This window comes from Lemur catta, chromosome 25, assembly GCF_020740605.2.
Source record: "Lemur catta isolate mLemCat1 chromosome 25, mLemCat1.pri, whole genome shotgun sequence".
Taxonomy (NCBI): Eukaryota; Metazoa; Chordata; class Mammalia; order Primates; family Lemuridae; genus Lemur; species Lemur catta.
This window is the reverse complement of record NC_059152.1, coordinates 9,971,142-9,992,831: the sequence shown is the minus strand read 5'-3', so window position 1 is coordinate 9,992,831 and position 21,690 is coordinate 9,971,142. Positions and strand designations below refer to the sequence as shown.

Here is a 21,690-nt window from a genome sequence, read left to right as displayed (position 1 = left end):
GCATCTATTGAAATGTTGCTCTTCCATGAAGAACAACAAAAAGTACCGTGTTTATCTCTACTCTGTTCATTAGGTCTAGAACATTCTGTACATTTCGCCACTGAATAGTCAGGTTCTAAATAGAGCATATTCTGATATCTTTCATAGCAAATACAGGAATATATAGTTTTGCAGTTCCCCCTTCTAACTGACTAGTAATAACAGTCTCAGAAATATTTTAATGTACAACTGGGGTGCAGAGGGGAGGGTCTCAAGGAATGTTCTTCACTAGTGAGCCTAAAAGATCACACAGTATTTGCCCCAGTTTGAGTGGACCCAGCCAATGTATTTTGGTTTCTTTCTGCCATTAACATTTTATTTTCTAGCTAAGAATATTTTGATTCACAGCAAGTATTCCAAAGAATAAACAAACATGGGATTAACTGATTAAAGCACCAATCCAATGTGAGGTGGGTAAGTCAGGTAGTATCACCTTTAAGAAGTAGCCTAGGCTGGGCATGGTGGTACACACCTGCAGTCCCAGATACCTGGGAGACTGAGGGAGGAGGATAACTTGAGCCCAGGAGTTCATGTCCAGCCTGGACAACATAGCAAGACCCCATCACCCTTTCTCTAAAAAAAATACAAACAAAAAAGGAACAAGAATGACAAGATGAAGGCACAAGCCAATAAACCCCTAATATAGAGATGTAACTAATAAATTGCAGTGTCAAGAACACATCTCCAGGCCGGGTGCTGTGGCTCACACCTGTAATCCTACCACTCTGGGAGGCCAAGGTGAGAGGACTGCTTGAGCTCAGGAATTCAAGACCAGCCTGAGCAAGAGTGAGACCCCATCTCTACTAAAAATAGAAAAAATTAGCCCGGTGTGGTGGTGCACACCTGTAGAGCCAGCTACTCAGGAGGCCGTGGCAGGAGGATGGCTTAAGCCCAGGAGTTTGAGGTTGCTGTGAGCTAGGCTGATGCCACTGCACTCTAGCCTGGGTGACAGAGTAAGACTGTCTCAAAAAAAAAAAAAAAAAAAAGGATGAAACAAAGAAAGCTTTAGAAGCTGCACAGTGAGACCCCATCTCTACTAAAACTCAGAAAAATTAGCCAGGTGTGGTGGTACGTGCTTGTAATCCCAGCTACTCCTGAATGAGGCAAGAGGATCCCTTGAGCCCAGGAGTTTGAGGCCACAGTGAACTATGATGATGCCACTGCACTCCACACAGGGTGACAGAGTGAGACTGTCTCAAAATTAAAAAAAAAAAAAAAAGACTGAATACCAGTAAGCGCCTAAATTTTAGGAAGTTAAAACCTGACTCTAATCCCAACACAGTGGTTGCTCTCATCGAGAGAAACGGGACTACATTTAAGGTCTTTTCTAGGCCCACGGACCTGGTTCAGAATTCCTTAAGGGGCCTTGGACTTGGTTAAACTTGACTTGGTGCTCAACTACGGAAAATAGGCTTGGGGTGAGGAGACTGGGCTAGATCCAAACACTCACCAGTTTTCCTTTCATTTTCTATAAAAAGATCACTCACTACTCAAAGTATTCTAAATCTTCAGAGGCATTTTGCTGCAATTCAGGTGAAGAGGAAAATCACATTTCCTTTTGTAAATTAAATGAGAAAGGGGAGGGCAGAGATCTTGAGTAAAAAATACCCAAATAACTATACGATATCCCTATGAGAGGGAAAGTTCTCACTTGATATAGCGAGTGATGTGTTTCTCAGTTAGTTCCTCTAGTTTCAAGAATGATTTTACCAGTCCTGTTTATCAGTACCCTAGGGGCACCAGTTAATCTCTCATAAATTTCCTTCTGAATTATGAATTTAGTATTCCCCCTCCTCCTGGAGCTGAACATCCTCATTCTGTGATGGGACAGTTACTGTTCTGTACTTATTAGTAATTCTCATTTCTACAGCTCCTGCCTCACACGTTGTTATGTGTGTGTCCGTCCACAAATTATAGTCAGGAATGACCTTAGAGCCCCAGAGTTCATTACAAAGCTGAAATTATATTCAGCTCTTGTGGCTAAACTAGCTTCTTCTCATTGTTGATCCCAGGACTACCCACATCAGAACCACTGGAGATTACTACTCCCCATCTCAATTTACTGAGTGTCTGCAGACTGCTAATCTATTTTAAGTGACTTCTATGCATGCTGGAGTTTAGCATGCACAGAAGCAGAAAAGTTCAATGTGGTAGTTTTAAATAGTCATCTGGGTCTCCTTATCTGTTTCTCAGCGCCTGAACTTCCTTTGGCAGTAGGTGCTCAACAATTATTTACTAAATAAGAACGTCACGTCACACCATGCAAAACTTCCATAGGCCCCTGCTGCAATACGCTGCGTCCAACTGCAAAATTTAGTTACTGGGACATTAGGAGTGTTCCGGGCGCACCAGGAGGGGAGCGCCTTGCGGGTTTTGCTGGTTTGTCTGGGGGAAGGCAGAGGAAGAGGCAGAACGAAAACCATGGCCCTCAGGGCTCCACGGCCAAGTTCAAACGGTGCCGCCCGCTCGCGGGGAAACCCCGCCCCGCCGGGAGTCGCCGGCTGCCGGGGAGGATGGCCCGAGGGATTAGGAAGCCACCGCACGAGTCAATAAACACACGACCGAACTACGCAGACCGGGCCGCAGCGTTACCGGGTTGCGACAGCTCTTGGAGCGCGGGTGACATGTTGCAGAGCCTCCTCCTCGCGCGGGGCGCGCAGCGGGGGACACGCGCTCGCCGCAGGAGACGGCCAAGAGCGACAGCCAGCCCCGAGCAGTTCTGCCAAAGAAGGCCGGGCGGCCTTGGGCTCCTCCCGCAGGCCCGGGTCGCGGGGCTGCTGAGGGCCCGGGGAGCCCGCGACGCCCAGGGGCGGGCGCGGAGATGACAGGGAGACGCTTGGCGCGACAACTGCTCGAGCACGTGCTTTCTCCCGACCAGTCCTCGGCGCCTGTGTAGCGGCCAGACACGCGCCACCGGAGGCGGAGTCGCAGGAGGGCGCGGGAGAGGACCCGAGTTAAGACCCGGAGAAGAGGACAACGTGGCACCCGGCTGGCTCTCGGCCCCGTAGAGGTTTGGGGCAGTTCAGGACGCGCTGGGTTCAGCGCCCCGTCTAGCCCCGGCGAGGGAGTCCCGCCCCCTCAGGGCTGTGATTGGTCGGCAAGAACTCCTCGCAGCCGTATTGGCTGTCGAGCTCAGCCAGTCACCTCAGGGTTCGCCCCGCGGCCCTCTGGGAGATGTAGTCCGGGTTCCCCGGACCTCGCGGAAGCTTTGCTCCTCTCCGCGCCCGGTATCCGGGAGCGCGTCCCCAGTGGCACCGACGAGGTAAAGCCGCGGCGCCAAGTTAGAGCTGGTCCCAGCCAGCTTCGTAGTGTCAGGTGCCGCAAACCTGGAGTCCGAAGACCAGCCCTACTTCCATTTTGCTATTGACTGGCACCGGGCCAGATACGTAACCGCTTAGTCTCCACATGCTACGAAAAAGAAATGATAGGATGGTAGTAATTAACTATTTATTAGGGTTGTAGTAGGGGTTAAGTGAACTTTATGAAAACTCTGAAGTACATATATAAGTGTTAATTGTCACTTATTGACAGTAAACATACTGAGCACCTACTGTGTGTTGGGCATTGGGCTACATACTAGGTAGGAATGCAAAATCAGACAAGCTACATAGCACCCCCCCCCTCCTTCTTGGAGAAGGAAGTCACAACCTAGTTAGATTAATAATTGAACAGGGAAAAAAAGGAACCATTTACTGTGTTCTGAAAGACCTGCAGTGCCCAAAGGGTTGGGGAGAAGTTTCAAAGAAGCTGGGTCTTGGCCTGTAATCCTAGCACTCTGGGAGGCCGAGGCGGGAGGATCGCTCGAGGTTAGGGGTTTGAGACCAGCCTGAGCAAGAGCGAGACCCCGTCTCTACTAAAAATAGAAAGAAATGATTTGGACAGCTAAAAATATATATAGAAAAAATTAGCCGGGCACGGTGGCGCATGCCTGTAGTCCCAGCTACTCAGGAGGCTGAGGCAGGAGGATCGCTTGAGCCCAGGAGTTTGAGGTTGCTGTGAGCTAGGCTGAGGCCACTGCACTCTTGCCTGGGCAACAAAGCAAGACACTATCTCAAAAAGAAAAAAAAGCTGGGTCTTGAAGGTAGAGTATGTGCTAGATAAGGCCATTCCAGTTAGGAGAAACTCTGGGTACAGCACAGCACTTTAGAGAATTTGAAAATAAAGGACAGCTCTTTAAGGCTGAGCATGGTAGATGGGAAAAAAAAAAGGCAAACAAATCTAGAAAAATAAAATTGAGAGCAAATTATAAAGTTTACTACGATTTTGAAAAGGCATAAAATTGCATGCCATTCTCACCTTATTGTATGTAATTATAACTCAACTTCTAAAATCTAAAAAATTACAATAGCAATATAAATAGCATCTTTACCAAAGGTGATTACACTTGGAAGGGGGCTGAGGGAAGGAGTAGGTGAGAGAAGAATGAAACAAAGAGGGAGAGAGGGATGAGATGGCCCTGAAGAGCTGAAGATTTTAAGATTGTAAGAGCTATTTTTTAAATTATCACCTATCCCTTGTAAGGAGCACAGCTCTTCCCACACGCCCCATAGGTTTGCTGAAAAATCACTGACATGAGGCAGATTGATCAATTGGAAAAAAAGTTACAAATTTATTTGTTAAACTCCTCTTTCCTTCTCCTCAAACCACTTGTCCTCATTCTTCTGATTTGGCCTCAGGGACAAGTGCCCGACTTTCAGAACAGCTAGAAGAGAAAAGGAAGGATTCTAGACTGTAGGTTTCAGAAGGAGTATAACCCTGCCTATACCTTAATTTTGAAATTCTAGCTTCCAGAACTGTCATATAATAAATTTCCGTTTTTTTAAGTCACCAAGTTTGGGGTACTTTGTAACAGCAACCCTAGGAAACTAATACAAATGCATCTGTAGATGGGGTGGGACCACCAAGGGTCTCTATCTCGGTAGACGAGAACTTGCTATGTTATTTTGGCGCTAGCCTACCAGCCCACACTTGTCCCCCATCCTCACTAAGCTCATCCAACACAAACCCATTGTTTAGGGGTTAGGCTCTGTTACCAAAAGTTCAGTACTTGTCCCCAAGGCTGAATCAGTGAGAATGAAGAATGAGGACAAGTGGTTTGAGGAAAGGGAAAAAGTTGTTTATTAATTTGCCAGCCAATAAGGAGGGTGGTGGACTAGCATCTCAAAGACTACCATCCTGTATTTAAGCAGAAAAACAGGGCTTTTTTAAAGGGGAGGTTTTTGGCAGTTGGTCTACATGACCACCAGTGCCACATGTCATGCGTCGGGCTAGTGTTTAACTATAATTGGTGGTTTTGGTTGGACTTATCTTCTTTTTTTTTTTTTTTGAGACAGAGTCTTCGCTCTGCCCAGGCTAGAGTGCCGTGGCGCCAGCCTAGCTCACAGCAACCTCAAACTCCTGGGCTCAAGCGATCCTCCTGCCTCAGCCTCCCGGGTAGCTGGGACTACAGCATGCGCCACCAGGCCCGGCTAATTTTTTTCTATATATATTTTTAGCTGTCCATATAATTTCTTTCTATTTTTAGTAGAGACGGGGTCTCGCTCTTGCTCAGGCTGGTCTCGAACTCCTGAGCTCAAACGATCCGCCCGCCTCAGCCTCCCAGAGTGCTAGGATTACAGGCATGAGCCACCACGCCCGGCCTGGACTTCTCTTCGGTGACAACTTGTCTTGTGACACTTGGACAATTCTGTTGAGCCATCTCCTGTGGTTTAAGATACTGGAAAACAAACAGCAAAGAACATCTTTCTGCTCTTTTGCTTAGAGGTCTCAGGGAAGGAATGCAGGTTTTAATTCCCAAAAAGGGTGGGAGTTTTAAAGAGACAACTCGTAAAACATTTCATTTCGTTGCCCTTTTTCAGACCTTTACCTCTGTGACAGCTGCAAAAAAAAAAAAAAAAAACCCTTGGTTATTCTGAGCTTATTTCCCTGTGGATTTTTCTTCTTCTTCTTTTTTTGTGGGAATAAGGAAGAGAAAGCAATTTATTCTGCCCAGCACGGTGGAAGAATATAAAGCACTAAAATGGTGACATCAACAAACTCAGCACGGTTGTGTGCCCTGTCCAGATTCTGAGAAGGGTACAGCATGGGAACGTGGCTAGGGTCAAGACCCGGAATTGAGAAGAGGCCTGAGGACAGATCAACTCCCTCCAACAATCCGCCCTCTGGCTCAGGCTTCTCAGTCACTCACCCACCGCTGGGCGAGAGGAAGTCGATGTCATCCTTGTCCACAGCACTGAACATCGCATTGACTTTCACCGGGATGCAGGGAAGAAGCTGAATGCTCCCAGGGCCCCGGGGCCTGTTACCGCTGCCGGCTCTAAGGATTTGTGTTCATAGCTAGAAGCACTGATCAGTGAACCTAAATATCCAACTCTTACCGTACACCAGTAGTAAATTGACACTCCAGCTTTACACCTTGTTCCGTGGGTTTGTGTGTCAAACACTTTAGGTGACTCTTTGTGTCCTGCTGGTCAGGGTCCTGAGACTATAAACTGTAGGCCAGAGCTGGAACAAGCTACTCCTGAGCTCTGCCAGGTTTCCTCAGAATAACGCTGATTTAGCCACAAAGGTAAGCTTCACCTCCTTTCCTCAAATCCTTTCATAACCTCAAGATTTAGACCCACCCCTAGAATCACATAGGTCACCAACCATTATGATTACCCACATGGATTTACTAAATAAGCTGAATTTTGAGTCTGTGAAATACGGCCCCGGCACCAAGTAAAAGGTAGGACTGTGGGGGGAGGGAAAATTCCCCTTCCCCCCGGAAGTTTTGCTGAAAGATCAACTCATAGTAAGGCAGATGAATAAGAGAGATCACAGATTTATTTACTGTGCATCATGGGGAGAATTGCACAGTGATTACCAAATATCCCAAGGGGTCTAGAAGTTTATATACCCTCATTTTGGAGGGGAGGGGAAGATGAGGAATATAGGTAATTCTGCTGAGTGGCAATGAGTGATTTCTAGGAAGGATGAATAGATACTTGGGAGAATGAATGGATGGGGGAAACCAATTGACTTGTACATGATTCTCTTTGGAAATTAACTTGAGAGACAGATAATTATCTTTAAAATGGGTTGGGCCAGGTCTGGTTGCATTTTTTATCTTCTTTCCTGCAATATATAGAGATAACAGGGAGGGGAAGAAAAGACAATTGTTCTTCTTGAAGGATCCTTCTAGTTTTTATGAAGATAGAGGGAAAAGCCCTTCCAACACCTTTGATCTACAAGGGCATTTAATTCAAGATATTCTCTTTGTCAAGTAGTCATATTTGGGGGTGAAATTCCCTGAGCTCTTTCAGTCATAAAAAATAACATAATTTTATTATAAACAATAGCCCTGGAGAGGCCTCACTTGCCTTTTCTTCCCGTGCTGAGGTAGAGAGTTGCCATCTCTTTCTGTAAGACTGGACACCTGAGGGTTTTGGTGGACTCAATTTGTGTCACCTGCTCTAGGTACTCCAAAGCCATTCTTAATTATCAAAAGACAGTTCATCTTTTACCCAGCTAATTATGCCAGCAGCTGAATGCAGACATGACTGAAATAAAAGGCAAAATGCAGAGGACTCTCTAGCCCACTGGCCAAGCACATAAAGTCCGGAAAGTGACCCAGAACCCACATGCACAGTAAGACTCAGGTTATGCAGCTCCTAACTGTCCAATCAAAGTGGTTCCACGATGACATTTGAACCACGGGGAGGTCCCTATCCAGACACCATGAAACGAGACCCAGCACATAACCAAACTCTCTTTTTTCCCTGCTAGAGCCGTCATCTGTGGTGTATGCGTCATGCTTTGTAAACCCATGTCTTGCTCTGTAATCCTCTCTTGCTCCCCCTCAATAAACTTCACCCCATGCCTGCCTTACTTTGGTGCATCTGGTCATGCTTTGGCCATGAGCACTAAGAACTGACTGACATTCCAGACTAAAACCTGACAGTAGTACCACTCATTGAAAATGCAGCCCACTTAAAGTTCCAGGGGTCCGTGAATTCAGATGACATTTGTTTAACTATAAGGATGCAGCAACATTCTATGAACTCATACTGTAAATTTAGAACAGTGAATCTGAGTAACAATTGAAATGATAAGCAATTTGGTCTTCCCATTTTTCCAGGGACAGGGCTGTTTCATCAGCTATTAGGTACAAAATTCTCTCTTGGTCTGTATTGCAGGTTCTTTGCGGGAAATGAGTAAATAAATAAATGAGTAAAACAGAGCCAATCATAATAAAGGGAATAGGCCAGGCATGGTGGTTTATGCCTGTAATCCCAGCACTTTGGAGGCCAAGGCAGGAGGATTGCTTGAGGCTCGGAGTGGTCAAGACCAGCCTGGGCAACAGCAAGATCTCGTCTCTACAAAAAATATTTTTTTTTTTTAAATTAGCCAGGTGTGATGGCATGTGCCTAGAGTCCCAGCTACTCAGGAGGCTGAAGCAGGAGGACGATTTGAGCTCAGGAGTTTGAGGTTGCAGTAAGCTATGATGACACCACTGCACTCTAGCCCAGGCAGCAGACTCCGTCTCTAAATAAATAAATGTGGATAGATAGATAGACATAGATAGATAGCTACTAGGTAGGGAAAAGGAAGAAATTAATTGCAAATAGGAAGAACTGAGAAGGAGATAGGCATTCATGGAAGGAGATAGGCTTGAACTATAATATAAAAAAAAGTGAAGGAAGGAAAAGGGTATTCCTTGGTTGCAAGTAATTTTTTGAAGAAGGACACATGCATAATAGACATTCTGAGTTCTGCCATATATAAAATGTCTTTTTACTGCTCATATACATGAACAACTAGCTGGCTGCCTATGAGATTCATAAATCACTACCTTTATCCCTCAAAGCTGATTGCTGTGTTGTGATCACAACTTGTGCCCCTCAAAGCTTTTTTAAAAACAGACTTATTGAGATATAATTCACATACCGTACAATTCACCCATTTAAAAGTATACAGTGCATTGGATTTTGTTATATTACATTATCATTTTTTAATTGTTGTAAAATATATGTAATAAAAAATTTGCCTTTTAACTACTTTTTTTGTTTTTATTTTTTAGAGAGGGTCTCACTATATTGTCCAGGCTGGACTCAAACTCCTGGGCTCAAGCCATCCTCCTGCCTCAGCCTCCAGGTAGCTGGGATGACTATTTTTAAGTGTACAATTCAGTGCCATTAATTATATTCACAATGTCGTGCAATGATCACCATGTATTTCCAAAACTTTTTCACCACCCTAAATAAAAACTCTGTAAGAACTGAACAATAACTCCTCATTCCCTCCTCTCCCCAGCCGCTGGTAGTCTCTGTTCTACTTTCTGTGTCTATTAATTTGCCTATTCTAGGTACCTCATATAAGTGAAATCATACAAAATATTTGTCCTTTTGTGTTGAGCTTATTTCACTTAGCATAGCACAATGTTTTTAATGTTCATCCATGTTGTGGTGTATATCAGAATTTCATTTCTTTTTAATGGCTGAATAATATTCCATCGTTTATATATATTACACGTTTGTTTATCCACTCATTTTGTTTGTAGACACTTGGATTGTTTCCACCTTTGGACTATCATGAATAAAGCTGCAATAAACATTGGCATACAAATATCTGAGTCTCTACTTTCAGAGTCTTTAGGTATATACCTAGAAGTTAGCACTGCTGGATCCTATGGTAATTCTATGTATAGCTTTTTGAGAAACTGCCAGACTCTTTTCCATAGTGGCTGCACCAGTTGCATTTTTACCAGGAATGTATGAAGGTTCCAATTTCTCCACATTCTCAATAGACACTCGTTTTTTTTTTCCATTGTATTGATAAATAGCCATCCAAATGGGTGTGAAGTGGTATTTCATTGTGGTTTTGATTTGCACTAAACTAATGATTAGTGATGTTGAGCATCTTTTCATGTGCTTATTGGCCATTTGCAATACTTTCTTTGGAGAAATGTCTTCAAATCCTTTGTTCATTTTTGAATTGCTTTGTTTTTGTGTTGTTGTGTTGTAGGAGTTACTTATATATTCTGAATATTAATCCCTTATCCGATATGTGATTTGTGAATATTTTCTCTCATTCTGTAGATTGTCTTTTCACCCTCGATAGTGTTATTTGATACATAAAAGTTTTTAATTTTGATGAAGTCCAATTTATCGATTCCTTCATTGCCTGTGCTTTTGGTGTTGTATCCAAGAAATCATTGCTAAATCTAATGTCATGAAGATTCTTCCCTATGTTTTCGTCTAAGAATTTTATAGTTTTAGCTCTTCGGTTTAGGTCTTTGATCTACTTTTTAGTTAATTTTTGTATATGGCTTGAGGTAAGGGTCTAAATTCATTCATTTTCAGGTGGATACCCAGCTTTTCCAGCACAATTTTTTGAAAAGACCGTCTTTTCCCCATTGAATGGTCTTGGCACCTTTATCAAAAATCAATTGGCCATATATGTGAGGGTTTATTCATGGGTTCTCTATTCTATCCCATGGGTTTATGTGTCTATCCTTTTGCCAGTACCACTGTTTTGATTACTGTAGTCATGATGTATAAGCCATTAATATACTGCTGAATTCAGCTTTCTGGTATTCTGTTGAGTGTTTTTGTTTCTATATTCATAAGGATATTGGTCTCTAGTTTTCTTTTAGTGTCTTTGTCTGATTTTGGTATCAAAGTAATACTGGCCTCCTGGAATGAATTAGGAAGTATGCCCTTCCTCTCCTTCAATATTTTGGAAGAGTTTGAGAAAAATTAGCATTAATTCTCCTTTAAATATTTGGTAGAATTCTTTATGGCTTAAAGAACATAGAGGTTGGTTTCTCTTTCCACATGGCAGTCTTGGGGTGCCCCACTGGGACCAATCTGCCTCTTGTAGTCAAACAGGAACCCAGTTTCTTTTTTTTTTTTTTCTGAGACAGAGTCTTGCTTTGTTGCCTGGGCTAGAGTGAGTGCCGTGGTGTCAGCCTAGCTCACAGCAACCTCAAACTCCTGGGCTCAAGCGATCCTCCTGCCTCAGCCTCCTGAGTAGCTGGGACTACAGGCATGCGCCACCGTGCCCGGCTAATTTTTTTTTTCTATATATATTTTTATTTGTCCAGATAATTTATTTCTATTTTTAGTAGAGATGGGGGTCTCACTCAGGCTGGTCTCGAACTCCTGACCTCAAGCGATCTACCCGCCTTGGCCTCCCAGAGTGCTAGGATTACAGGCGTGAGCCACCGCGCCGGGCCGTGGAACCCAGTTTCTTTTCAGCTGTAGCCGTGCCACCCCCTCAGACTTACTAAGTGACCACTGATTACACCTGCTGTTGTTTCCATAGAGACTCCTTGTTTAATCTAATATTATATACTCAGGAAGGGTTGGGGTCAGTGTCCCTAGTCCCCATGGTGTTCAGGGGTCAACTGTATTTTGGAATTCTGGACCTAGTAGAACACATGAAGTGCCCAGGAGAGAGACTGGTGAAAACACTGGTAAATTTCAGTGAATTTTAGCTTTCTGGAAGTCGTCACGGCCATCTCCTATCCCTCACACCTACAGCAGGCACCTGTGGGGACAGCAGCCAGCATTCTTGGTGTGGCCTGCTGGATGGAGCCGGGGATGGGGGGGTGGCGGTGATAAGGAAAGTTGTTAATTTCCACACACCTTTGCCAATATTTTTTTACAAAATAAAATGGTTCTATATTATCATGTGCTTTAATTATATTTTCATCAAAACACTGGAGTTACAGATTTAGATAACTGGAAAAAATGGAAAACATCCCCCATGTAGCCTAATTACCAGTCTGTCTAAACAATTAGCTAAATTAGCCTTACTTTCTGCCATTAAAAAAAAAAAATCTGACTTCGTTTTACAACTAAAATAAGCTGCTAACACATTTTGAATAATAGTATAAAAACCACTGAGAAATAATGCAGCAAATCTTGTAAAAGCAGTTAAGATTAAAATGATGTTGTGCTAATATAATTAAAATTTTCATTATGTAAATTTTTCTCATTTATGCAATATAATACATGTAGCTGCAATTTTAAGTTATTCATGAAGCAACAATGCTAAAAAAAATGGTGTTTCTTTGGTAAATGTGTGCATATGTGTACTAAATGCTGGTGTTTAGTAATAATTAAATAAAAATGATGTATAAAATTCAGAAATAATTCCATTAGTTTTATTGGACATCCTGATCAGACTTTTCCCAGTGTATTTAATGAAAAGGTATAGGGCGGGCGCGGCAGCTCACGCCTGTAATCCTAGCACTCTGGGAGGCCAAGGCGGGAGGATTGCTGGAGCTCAGGAGTTTGAGACCAGCCTGAGCAAGAGCAAGACCCCGTCTCTACTAAAAATAGAAAGAAATGATTTGGACAGCTAAAAATATATATAGAAAGAAAATTAGCCGGGCATGGTGGCACATGCCTGTAGTCCCAGCTACTCGGGAGGCTGAGGCAAAGGATTACTTAAGCCCAGGAGTTTGAGGTTGCTGTGAGCTAGGCTGACAGCACGGCACTCTAGCCCAGGCAACAGAGTCTGTCTCAAAGAAAAAAAAAAGAAAGAAAAGGTATAGACTGCTAAAAATTAATTGGTCTGGTATGTAGTAAAAATTTTATTTTTTTGGCTACTATGAAATAGAAGATACTATTTTGAAAAATGAAATGCATTCAAGATTATAACTGAAACAAATATTTTACATGCTTTGATAAGTATATTTTTAAAAATCTTCTCATTTAAGACATACCAAATCTAAAATAAATCATGTAAAAAATTACTGCAAGTTTTATCTAGCAAAACTTGAAAACTGTGGTTGTCTCAGAAAGCCTTCCAATGACTGGCGTGTGCTGTCTGGTTGTCCAGTGGTGATTTTCTAGTCAGCTACTGACACATCCTGAGGAATAGTCTTGAGAGTAGCTGAAAAGTATTGCCTATGTTAAATACATGAAAAAAAATTCCAACAAGGGCCAACATCTCCCATTCCTAATGCCACAATTTACCCTCAGCAGAACACTGATTAAGACCAAAAAAACATGGGAAGTTTTAGGGTGAGACCATGATGCCTTGATTAAGCACCCCAATAAGGGATTCCCCAAAATATTTCAGTTATCCCTTTGTGTGGAGCCCTGGGGGTTTTTACACTCTTGGTCAATGTACCTTAGTAAGATTTAGATGGGTCAGGGTGCAATTTTCTTTTCTTTTCTTTTCTTTTTTTTTTTATTTTTGAACCCAACTACAACATGGTAGGGTGCACTTTTGAAAGCAGAAGGACAGTGACAAAGGAGACTGTGATATTAGAGCACATGTGAAGTTGAAGATCTAGAAATGCATTAAAAGCATCTGTTTCCCTGCAGCACTTGGACTTTCTCGCATGTTCCTGGGCACAGGTGCTCCAGATGGAAGACCACTACTCCAAGCCATTCATCGGTTTTAATTCTTCTCCCTCCCCTCTCCAGACATGGCCTGTTTCTACCTTTTCCCATTCCTGTGGGTGCTGTTCAATAATATTCATCTCACACAAGCATGCAAAATTGCCCATCACTTGGTGCTTACTGCCTGTCGTGTTATTCATTAATGAATCGAGTTATTCATTAATGAATCTAAAAAGGAAAAGAAAAAACCAACAAGCCACTGTCTCCTTCTCCCCTGAATACGAAAATGCCTCAGACAGAACAGTGTAATCACTGTGTAGGCTCCGAGGAACCCGAGACAGCTCAAGGACACGGTGGGAACACTCAGTGCTGCCTGTCAAATCATCCAGGGAAACTGTGGGCGAATCTTTGTCATCTGGTAACAACCAGCAACTTCTTAAAATACAAGTTTCTGACTTTGTATCATTCAGAGCTCTAGTTCATGAACAGAGATGAATCAGGGATACAGCAGGAAAGAAGACCAAGCCAATGTTCCAATCTCAAACTCAGCAATGTCAAACATTTCAAAATTACCAACCAGATGGTCCAAGAGTTTGCCTGGCCACTCATATTGTCCAACTATTAACCTTTCCATTAAGGGTTTCCCTAATTGCTGCAGACTTTTTGATTACTAATGACCTCTCCTTTATCTCTAATCCAGAGGTTATTAAAATCCCCACAGAGATTTTTAAAAATACAGATGTCCAGGTCTTGACCTCTACAACTTGAAGCTCTAGGATTGGGGCCAGGTATGCATACATTTTAAAAACCATCTACTGGGGATTCTGAAGGGATCACCTGGTTAAAAATTCCTTCCTAATCCATTAATCGCTCACTTCTAAGTGGTTCAACTTCAATTCCCCATCCTAAATTCACCCTCTTACCCAACAAGCCAGTTCTAATTCTTTAAGGGAGACAAATACTAACCCAAATGAATATTTTCAATTATGATGGAAACTTTAAGTGAGGAAATTTATTTGTGATTAACCAAAGCAACTGGTTATTCTTTGAAATGATAAAAACAGGGATTCTTTTTTCTTTTATAAATTAAGTTTAATTGATCATTCAGCTTCAGAAATAAAAATAACTCCTAAAATGAGAATATAAATGTTTATTGTTTTTCAGAGTTTATTTCCTTTCTTCATTTATTAGCAGATAGTATTGATCCATTCTCTTGCTGAATGTTGTAAAAAAAAAAATGAAAAATTTAGATGGATGAGTTACCCATATCCACCCTAAAATATCACAAATCTCCCTGGTATCCTCAAAGGAAGAACAACTTCCTGGCTTTCCCTTAGTGTTTATGGCTGGAATATAGCACCTGCTTGAAATAGAATAAAGAGTCAGAGTTCATCTAAACACCACTCCAAAAGTGTTTGGCATTAAGCTCAAGGATTCAAATATTTCAGGAATCTGGAAACCACCAACTACTTAATAATGGAGCAAATTAAGTGAAATTTGTAAAACTTGAAGGTTCTAAATGGGCCGGTGTAGGAAAAGTATCAAGCTACGAGACAGTGACGACTGGAAATATCACATTTCCAGCTGTTGGCGGAAATCTATAAAAACCTGAGGCTGCCGACTGTAGGTAACCGGCACATCGCTGCTTCTCTAGGAACACTGTAATTGCTGTTTGCAACTGTTTCTGTTTGTTTATAAGCCATTTCCTGATCATTAAGGACCCAGATATAAAAAGAATTCCTGCTTTATTCTCTACAAGCTGTCAATAAGATGGGAGAACAGAGGGGGGAGTTATGGTACATGGTAGCACAAGGGAAAAATGAAGGAACACTCCACAGCTCTAGACGTGGTCACAGGAGGACACGCAGCGTCCTCTGTCACGGAGCAGGGCCCAGACACAGACAGAGCTTGACTCGGGACGTGTCAGCATACACTCTGCAATCCCAGGGCTGAACGCACACTGGACACCAGCTAAAATATCTACTAATTTCTACTACACAGAAGGTATGTAAAGGTTCTGCAATGAAAGAACTTACCGCCGCTGTTGTTGAGGTTAGTCCTTTCCTATTAACTCTGGCTTCTCCTTAGCAGGTCATAAAACTAAAGGCATGAAGAAGCCCTGCCGGGAGAGCTGGACGGATACTGGTTTCTGACTTGTCTCTTGTTACGAACGACTACTATAGGAACCTGTTTATCTAAAAACAGAGCACTTATATGCGGTCGGTCATCTCTTGAGAACCTGTACTAGCAAGCTTTAAACAAAAAAAAAAAAAAGCATGAGAACCTGGAATCAATAAATAATCCTAAAAACCTCACTTTATCTAGTGACTCCATCTTTCTCTCTGGCAATGAAACTGACTTCCAAGTGTCCTCAGGGCCCCACTCCAGAGGATAATTAAGGCATCACAACTCACTAATTGGACTGTCAAGTCCTAAATAAAGACGAGGTGACTATAAACTCTGTTTTAAAAATTGTAGGTACTAAAGATCTTCTGGGTAGCCTGTTTTGAATCCCTGGTAGTTCCATCTCAAAATATTAAATTCAACTGAAGATATGATAGTATTACTTAAATTGAGCTAATCTTTGGAAAAGCAAGAAAATAAAACACTAGAATCCCAAGTATATTCCCCTAGGGTTAATCACCTAAGCATAATAGAGATGGAAAAAAATTGATATTTTTTAAATATCAAACTTTTTTTTTTTTTTAATCAATTTGTGGATTTTTTGCCTGGTCTTGAGTCTTGGGTATTTTGGATTTTCACATTTCTTTCACTTTCCTTCTGTCCCTAGATCTTCCTAATTGTACACTACTCAAGTAATTTGCGTTGTTTAATCAAAGAAACAAACCAACCTGGTATTTCGTTACATTTAGCTAAAAATTCAGAAATAAACCTATTTATGAAGCATACTATGTCATATACTATAGAAACTTTGTTTCAGCTGTGTTACATTGCTAGCAGTTACTGAGAAAATTCCTTTGTTTTTCTCCTCTCTCTTAACTTAATAAAGCTTGTCAGAGTTTCCAGGAAACCAACTGTGACTTCAGCTTTTATTGCGTTCTGCTGGCATCAGTGATTACAGAACCTCGGCATCACAGATCGCTCTCCCCATAGAGCGCAGAGGAGAACGCGGTGTAATCCAGCGCGCCGGGCACGCTGCCCGGGCCTGTGTAGGTGGGCATCCTCTTGATGCAGTACTGGGCCTGGTCCGGGGGCAGCTCCCGACGCAGCTCCTCTGCCAGAATATAGGGCTGGAAAAAAGACACAAGTGTTTGCAAAGTCAGTTGCAGAAAACACCAGAACATAAACAGGTTTTTTTTTTTTTTTTTTTTTTTTTTCTGATACAGAGTCTCGCTCTGTTGCCCACACTAGAGTACCGTGGCATCAGCCTAGCTCACAGCAACCTCCAACTCCTGGGCTCAAGCCATCCTCCTGCCTCAGCCTCCCGAGTAGCTGGGACTACAGGTGCACACCACCATGCCCGGCTAATTTTTCTACTTTTAGTAGAGACAGGGTCTCACTCTTGCTCAGGCTGGTCTCGAACTCCTGACCTCAATCCTCCTGCCTTGGCCTCCCAAAGTGCTAAGATTAAAGGCCTGAGCCACCATACCCGGCCCCATATAGGGAAAGTTAATTGTTATATTTGTTAAAAAACAAAAATGTATGTACTATGTGTATCTAGAAAATGGAGTCATTTTCTTACTCAATTTATTAAAAGATTAGAAATATGTTGCCACTGGAGAAAAGCTCTGAAACAAAATAAAACTGACATTTAACAATGGAGCTTTTTAAAAAATATTCAGTGGGAAATAGGACAATTCTGGTGAAACGGACTAGCTGGTAAGAGTCAAAATAAGTAAATCACAAATATTACTTTGTAATTTATAGTACAAGTATTTTGGTGCAGTGGAATGAGCCGTGGTTTATTACCGCCTAAGTCAGCTGCACTCTGCTCCCTCCAGACTCCTGATAAAGGATACATTTGAAAATCAATGTATTATTTTTAAGATAGTTGGTCTTGTCTGATTTTTTAAGGTAATAAACATGGCTTTGCTGGTATGTGTTGGCATCCTAACTTCCTTGGGATAATGTTCTTTATCCTCTTAGCCAGAACACGGGGTGAAATAACCCTGTCCCAGACTGCATTTATACATACTGAGGTGTTGTTATTGTTTGGAGGGGGTGAAATTAAAAATTCTGAACTCGCAATTAAACTCCTACTTAATTTCTAGGCTACATGAAATGAAAGCACTGAATGGCTATATTTAACTTTGCTTCAGGAGCTGGGCACAGTCAGGGGTTTTGATCTTTAGGAGAAGGTTTCCGGTTCCATGATATCTGAACTGCACGGTTTCTTCCAAGTCACTCCTACCCACCCAGAATGTAAAATGGGATTGAAAATATATACTACTGTCCCTTCTATAAAAACTCAATATGACATGAGGCCCAGGCACAAATGCCAGCAATGGCGTGCTGCGTTTTCTCTGTTCCCGGTACACCATTGTTACGTCTCTGTGCTGCTTTCTAAATTCAGTGTGGACATGGTACAAAAGGCACTAGTATAAAAATGGTTTGTAAGTACAACACGGTTTCTTTCTGTTGTTAGAATGAAGCGGTGGACCACTGCTACAGCAGAAGAAAATCTGTCCATGCAGACCTTATCGGAAGCCAGGATTCGGAAGGAGGCGATGACCTGCTCCGCGGTGTCGGTGTCGGCGGTCTCTCTAGTCATGAAGTCGATGAAGGATTGGAAGGTGACCGTGCCTTGTCCATTGGGGTCAACCAGGGTCATGATACGGGCAAACTCGGCTTCACCCTGAGGCAAGGTGGCAAAGACGCATGTACTTCAACAGTCCACAACTCTCAACGGTGCCCTTCTCGTTCTTTCCCTACTCAGAGGCAAATTCCCCTGTGAGCACTGCCCACCTTCAGTCTTTGGAAGAGATTCCCCCCACGGGTTTATTGCCATCAGACGATTTTAAAAGTTGCTGTAGCATCAAGCCAGAAGCCCCTGAATGTCAGAATTCTTTCCTCTCTGTGACCCACGGTGGCCTTCGTGGATTACATCACATACTGTCATTATGGAAGAGTAGGTCAAAGCGAGAGTTGGGCCCTTTTCTCAGACTGTAACTGAGAAAAGCAATATCGATAAACAGAAGGCAGTTTAGGCTCTCCTGATTTTATCTGAGAGTTCTGAAGGAAATCAAAGCCGGTCATGTTCAAAATACACACTAATGGATCACAGAGAAGTGTGGGACCATCACAGCCCACAGAGAAATGGAAGTTTTTCTTAGCTGATTTATTACGAAACATTTTTTATCTTTTAAAATATTAGAGGAAGAAGCACTTTAAAAATCATCAGGATGCTAAAAGCCACTGAAGTGAATGAACACTTTAAGTGGGTGAACTGCAGTATGTGAATGACATCTCAAGAAAGCTGTTTAAAAAATCATCAAGAAAGCCTATATTCCCATTTCCTTTACCAGAAAAAAAAATCTGACCAATTATTGAATAAAAATATAAATTCTGGGTCTGTGAAATTATTTTTACATAGTAATAGTCAGACCTTCAAAAAATATTATCCTATATAATGAAAACAAACCAATCCCAAATGCGATACCTTACTTTGAGCTAATCATCTCCTATCATATAAATCCAAGCTCAAAAAAAAAAAAATCAAACCTTAGTAAAATACCAAACTTCTGTCTTACCAAATCATAGCCCATGGAGATCAGGCAGGCTCTGAAGTCCTCATGATCCATCAGCCCATTCTTCCTCTGTTAACAAATGCAAAGGACAGGGAAGGTGAGAGGGGCGAGATGAGCTCTATTTGACCAACTGAATGAAAAGCTGGTAAGAGAGGGGCAGTCTGAGCTCTGCCACGGTTGTACAGTAAGGACGAAGCCAACACAAGGATGCTACTTTAAAATAGTTCCTTAAAAAGGAAAAAGAGGCCAGGCTCCGTGACTCACGCCTGTAATCCTAGCACTTTGGGAGGCCGAGGTGGGAAGATTGCTTCAGCCCAGGAATGTGAGGTTGCAGTGAGCAGTGAGCTATGATGACACCACTGCACTCTAGCCCAGACGACAGAACAAGACTCTGTCTCCAAAAAAAAAAAAAAAAAAAAAAGGAGGGAGGGAGGGACGGAGGGTAAAGACCAGACAAAAATAAAAATGACACATTCCAGAAAGTAGCACAAGGGGCTAGTTGGGAGCTCACTACTGCCACCTACTGATGACAGAACATATCATGACTGTTCTGAGAGAGGACGAAGCTCTCCCTGGTCCCGGGTGGTCATCTGTCAAAACGCCCCAGAGACCAGTGTGTTCTCACAGTTCGCAGACTCTCAGGCCCTTGCCCAGAAGGCATGGCCCCGCTGGGTGGCAAGCTCGGCTTCTCCTGAGAATCCAGTGAGGGTCTACACAGAACAGCGTGCAAGAAGGGGTCCGTATAGACAACAGCCTCCCCCGCTGAGAAAGGCCGGGTCAGGACAAAGAGCCCCCCACACGCTGTAGGAACAGGGACGTCAGTGCCAAGCCTGGGCGTGATGGAAGTGCCCGGCTGCGGGGAAGACTCTCTCGAGGGGTTGGGGGCGGCTAACATTCAAGCATCAGCGTAAATTCAAAGGGAAGAAAACGCTTTTTCGTTGGCCATACGGATCACTGAATAGAAGGCTATTTTCTGGCGTTTGCACTTGCCCATGAAACGGCCAGTCCCAAAAGCTAACTTCGGACCTTCTGTTTTCCCATGAACGGAGACTGTGTGTCTGTTCGCACATTTAAGCGCTCAGTTCTCAGTCGCTGCCCGGACGCCTCCTGCCTTCCTGCCCCTGTTCCCCGTGGTCGCCTCCAACGTCCCTGCGCTGGCTGTCCTGCGCCCCTCGCATGCGGCAGCTCCCCGAGGTCCGGGCCTTCTCCCTTCCTGCTGTCCAGACTTCTCCAGCCGGAGACGGAGATGGCCGACGTGCGGCGACGCCCGCAGGCTTCAGCCCTGACCTCCAGCACCGCGCTCCTGCCGCTGCACCGGGTGGCCAAGCGGCACCCCTTCCCCCGCGTGCCCACAGCGGGGACTCCCCGTGTCACCCTCTTCCCTGAGCCCCCACATCCTGTTGTTTACCTGTCAGATTTTTGTCTCGATTAATCCCAGATCCGCCCTATTTTATTCATCCCACTGCTCCTGTCCCTTAGCCCAGAAGTTCATGCTCCCCGTCCCTCACTTCTCCAAGAGCCTGTGTCTGACCCTCCGCTTGCTCCTCCCCCTCCTTCCCGCCAGGCCATCGCGCACCTTCCACGTGCTGCCCGGCACATCTTTCTGAAACACAGGTCTGGTCATGGGGTGCCTGTGCTACGCTCTAAAACCTTCAGTCCCTCTCTCGTGTCTGTGGAGAGTCCCCCACTCACATCCTCTGTGGCCCCTGCCGTTCCTGTCCCGACTGTTTAAAGCCGGGCCGGTGGCTCACGCCTCTCATCCTAGCACTCTGGGAGGCCGAGATGGGAGGATCACTTGAGCTCAGGAGTTCAAGACCAGCCTGAGCAAGAGCGAGACCCCGTCTCTACTAAAAATAGAAACAAATTATCTGGACAGCTAAAAATATATAGAAAAAATAATTAGCCGGGCATGGTGGCGCATGCCTGTAGTCCCAGCTACTCGGGAGGCTGAGGCAGGAGGATTGCTTGAGCCCAGGAGTTTGAGGTTGCTGTGAGCTAGGCTGACGCCACAGCACTCTAGCCTGGGCAACAGAGTGAGACTCTGTCTCAAAAAAAAAAAAAAAGAAGATGAAGCAAAGTGGACCCACATCCCTGATACCTTCCCCCACTTCACTGTGAGCAAACCTTGTTTTCCTCAAGACACATTATTGTGAGGCGCGGCCTCTGACTACAGGTGACGCAGGCACCCAGAAAGACCGCCATTGGGTGTAGTGCCGGAGTCACTCACCAACCACCATTTGCCACGACTACTTGCACTAGCATATAAGCTTACAACGCTTCCTGTTCGAGGTCTCTTGCCATGTAACTAAGCTGTTTGCTCCAATAAACCACTGTTGGAAGAACTCCGGATTGTTGCGTCGTCCTTGCAGGCAAGTGCGGTGCGACACATTATTACATTGATGTGTAATTTAAATAAACTTTTAGACGTGGCAAGTTCTGCATGGTTCTCCTTGGGCTTTTGTTGCAAAAGACTGTCTCATCACCTGGGATTCCAATCAATGTGCTCTCTTCCTATAAGGCAGCCCAAACAAGTGAGAGATGTCCTTCAACAGCCCAGATGGATTTGTGCAGGGGGCTGATCGATCGTTTCCTCCGGGGAAGGA

At 43.6% G+C, this 21,690-nt stretch overlaps 2 protein-coding genes across 7 annotated transcripts in view; both read right to left on the bottom strand.

The window, feature by feature from the left end:
* MTR (5-methyltetrahydrofolate-homocysteine methyltransferase) overlaps window positions 1-3,024 on the bottom strand; it is a 93,338-nt gene extending 90,314 nt beyond the window's left edge. For 2 of the 3 annotated variants that reach the window (XM_045537274.1, XM_045537273.1), the window contains exon 1: window positions 2,632-2,879. In XM_045537274.1, coding sequence (XP_045393230.1) covers window positions 2,632-2,665 — 34 coding nt within the window. In that variant the 5' untranslated portion in view covers window positions 2,666-2,879. Of the gene's footprint in view, window positions 1-2,631 lie in introns of all 3 variants that reach the window. The other variant, XM_045537275.1, reaches the window with a different exon arrangement.
* Window positions 3,025-15,107: 12,083 nt separating this feature from the next.
* ACTN2 (actinin alpha 2) overlaps window positions 15,108-21,690 on the bottom strand; it is a 69,880-nt gene continuing 63,297 nt past the window's right edge. For all 4 annotated transcript variants that reach the window (XM_045537268.1, XM_045537272.1, XM_045537269.1 and 1 more), the window contains 3 exons: window positions 19,091-19,156; window positions 18,037-18,195; window positions 15,108-16,630 (listed from right to left, as the gene is read on the bottom strand). In XM_045537268.1, the coding sequence (XP_045393224.1) occupies window positions 16,472-16,630; window positions 18,037-18,195; window positions 19,091-19,156 (384 nt within the window). In that variant the 3' untranslated portion in view covers window positions 15,108-16,471. The remainder of the gene's footprint in view (window positions 16,631-18,036; window positions 18,196-19,090; window positions 19,157-21,690) is intronic.